We start from the raw sequence: 2,362 nt of genomic DNA on the forward strand, positions 1-2,362 counted from the left end.
TGCCGCAGCTGGTGGGCCACGTGCCGCAGCCCAGCGCTGGCGGTGCCCAGCTCCCGTGTCACCTCGGCCACCTCCCGCCGGGCGCTGTCCCTGTCCCTCTCCCTCTGCTCCAACCTCCGCCCCAGCTCCGCCGCGCGCCGCTGCGCCCTGCCACGGGGACACGGGGACACGGGGACACGGGGACGTGGAGCCCCCCCCGGGGACACAGGTGGCCCGCACCCAGCGACCCGATGTCCTGTGCGTCGGTGACACAGATGCCACCACCCCATGGGGACACAGATGTCACCAGTGTTGGGAACCCAGTTGTCCCATCCCCATGGATCCTGGTGTCTCATTCCATGGTGACACAGATGCCACCACCCTTGGGAACCCAGTTGTCCCACCCCATGGGGACCCAGTCGTCCCATTCCCATGGATCCCAGTGTCTCATCCCATGGGGACCCAGATGTCACCACTCCTGGGTACCCAGCTGCCCCATTCCATGGGGACACAAATGTCACCACCCTTGGGGACCCAGTTGTCCCATCCCCAAGGATCCTGGTGTCTCATCCCATGGGGACACAAATGTCACCACACTTGGGGACCCGGGTGTCCTGCCCCATGGTGACACAGATGTCCCACCCCATGGGGACCCAGTTGTCCCATCCCCATGGATCCTGGCGTCTCACCCCATGGGGACCCAGATGTCACCACTCCTGGGTACGCAGCTGCCCCATTCCATGGGGACACGGGTGTCACCACGCTTGGGGACCTGAGTGTCCTGCCCCATGGTGATACAGATGCCACCACCCTTGGGGACCCAGTTATCCCGTCCCCATGGATCCTGTTGTCTCACCCCATGGTGACACAGATGCCACCACACTTGGGGACCTGGGTGTCCTACCCCACGGTGACAAAGATGTCCCACCCCCTGGGAACCCAGTTGTCCCATCCCCATGGATCCCGGTGTCTCATCCCATGGGGACCCAGATGCCACCACCCCATGGGGACCCAGCTGCCCCATTCCATGGGAACATGGATGTCACCACGCTTGGGGACCCAGTTGTCCCATCCCCAAGGATCCCGGTGTCTCATCCCATGGCAACCCAGATGCCACCACCCTTGGGGACCCAGTTGTCCCATCCCCATGGATCCTGGTGTCTCATCCCATGGGGACACAAATGTCACCATCCTTGGGGACCTGGGTGTCCTGCCCCACGGTGACACAGATGCCACCACCCTTGGGGACCCAGATGCCCCACGCCATGGGGACACAGCTGTCCCATGCCCATGGATCCCAGTGTCTCATCCTGTGGGGACCCAGATGCCACCACCCCATGGAGTCCCAGTTGTCCCATCCCCATGGATCCTGGAGTCTCATCCCATGGGGACCCAGATGTCACCACCCTTGGGGACCCAGCTGCCCCATTCCATGGTGACATGGGTGTCACCACCCTTGGGGACCCAGTTGTCCCATCCCCATGGATCCTGGTGTCTCATCCCATGGGGACACAAATGTCACCACCCTTGGGGACCTGGGTGTCCTACCCCACGGTGACACAGATGTCCCACCCCATGGGGACCCAGTTGTCCCATCCCCAAGGATCCTGGTGTCTCATCCCATGGTGACACAGATGCCACCACCCTTGGGGACCCAGATGTCCCACCCCTGGGGACCCAGCTGCCCCATTCCATGGGGACACAAATGTCACCACTCTTGGGGACCCAGATGTCCCACCCCATGGGGACACAGCTGTCCCATCCCCATGGCTCCCGGTGTCTCACCCCATGGCGACCCAGCTGTCACCACTCCTGGGTACCCATCTGTCCCACCCCACGGTGCCACGGGTGCCACCAACCTTGAGGACCCCCACGTCCCCCCCCCGGCGCAGGGCTCTCACCGTGCCCGCTGTCCCCCCCCTCGGTGTCTCCTGTGCTGCAGCTCCAGCTCCAGCGCCGTCACCTCGTCCCGCAGCCGCCCCAATGTCACCGCGTTGCTGCGGGCCACCGCCGCCAGCCGCTGCCCCACGGCCAGCCGGGCACCGCGCTGCCCCACGGCCTGCCCCACGGCCTGCCCCACGGCCTGCCCCACCTGGGGGCACGGGGACAGAGGGACACGCGGTGGCGTGGGGACGCAGGGACGCGGCGGGGCTGAGCGTGGGTGTGGGGCGCAGGGACGTGGGGACACACGGGGACATGTGGGGACGTGGGGACATGGGGGGCAGCCCCACATCATGGGGACACCCCCACCTTATGGGGACACGTGGGGACGTGGGGACACCCCCACATCATGGGGACATCGCCACGGGGGCAGATGGGGACACCCCCGCTTGATGGGGACACGTGGGGACACACAGGGACATCGCCATGGGGCCATACAGGG

The 2,362-nt window shown here is 65.7% G+C and overlaps 1 protein-coding gene across 1 annotated transcript; it reads right to left on the reverse strand.

Moving 5' to 3' along the window:
• Window positions 1-3: 3 nt before the first annotated feature.
• On the reverse strand, window positions 4-2,356 carry LOC110392085 (translation initiation factor IF-2-like; the record flags this gene model as incomplete). The annotated part of the gene is made up of 2 exons (XM_021384041.1): window positions 1,881-2,356; window positions 4-147 (listed from the first exon to the last, which is right to left on the reverse strand). Coding segments are annotated over exons 1-2 (479 nt in total), but the record flags the coding sequence as incomplete, so codon positions are not given.
• Window positions 2,357-2,362: the final 6 nt, after the last annotated feature.

The sequence above is a fragment of the Numida meleagris genome, unplaced genomic scaffold (genome assembly GCF_002078875.1).
Source record: "Numida meleagris isolate 19003 breed g44 Domestic line unplaced genomic scaffold, NumMel1.0 unplaced_Scaffold946, whole genome shotgun sequence".
Classification (NCBI taxonomy): domain Eukaryota; kingdom Metazoa; phylum Chordata; class Aves; order Galliformes; family Numididae; genus Numida; species Numida meleagris.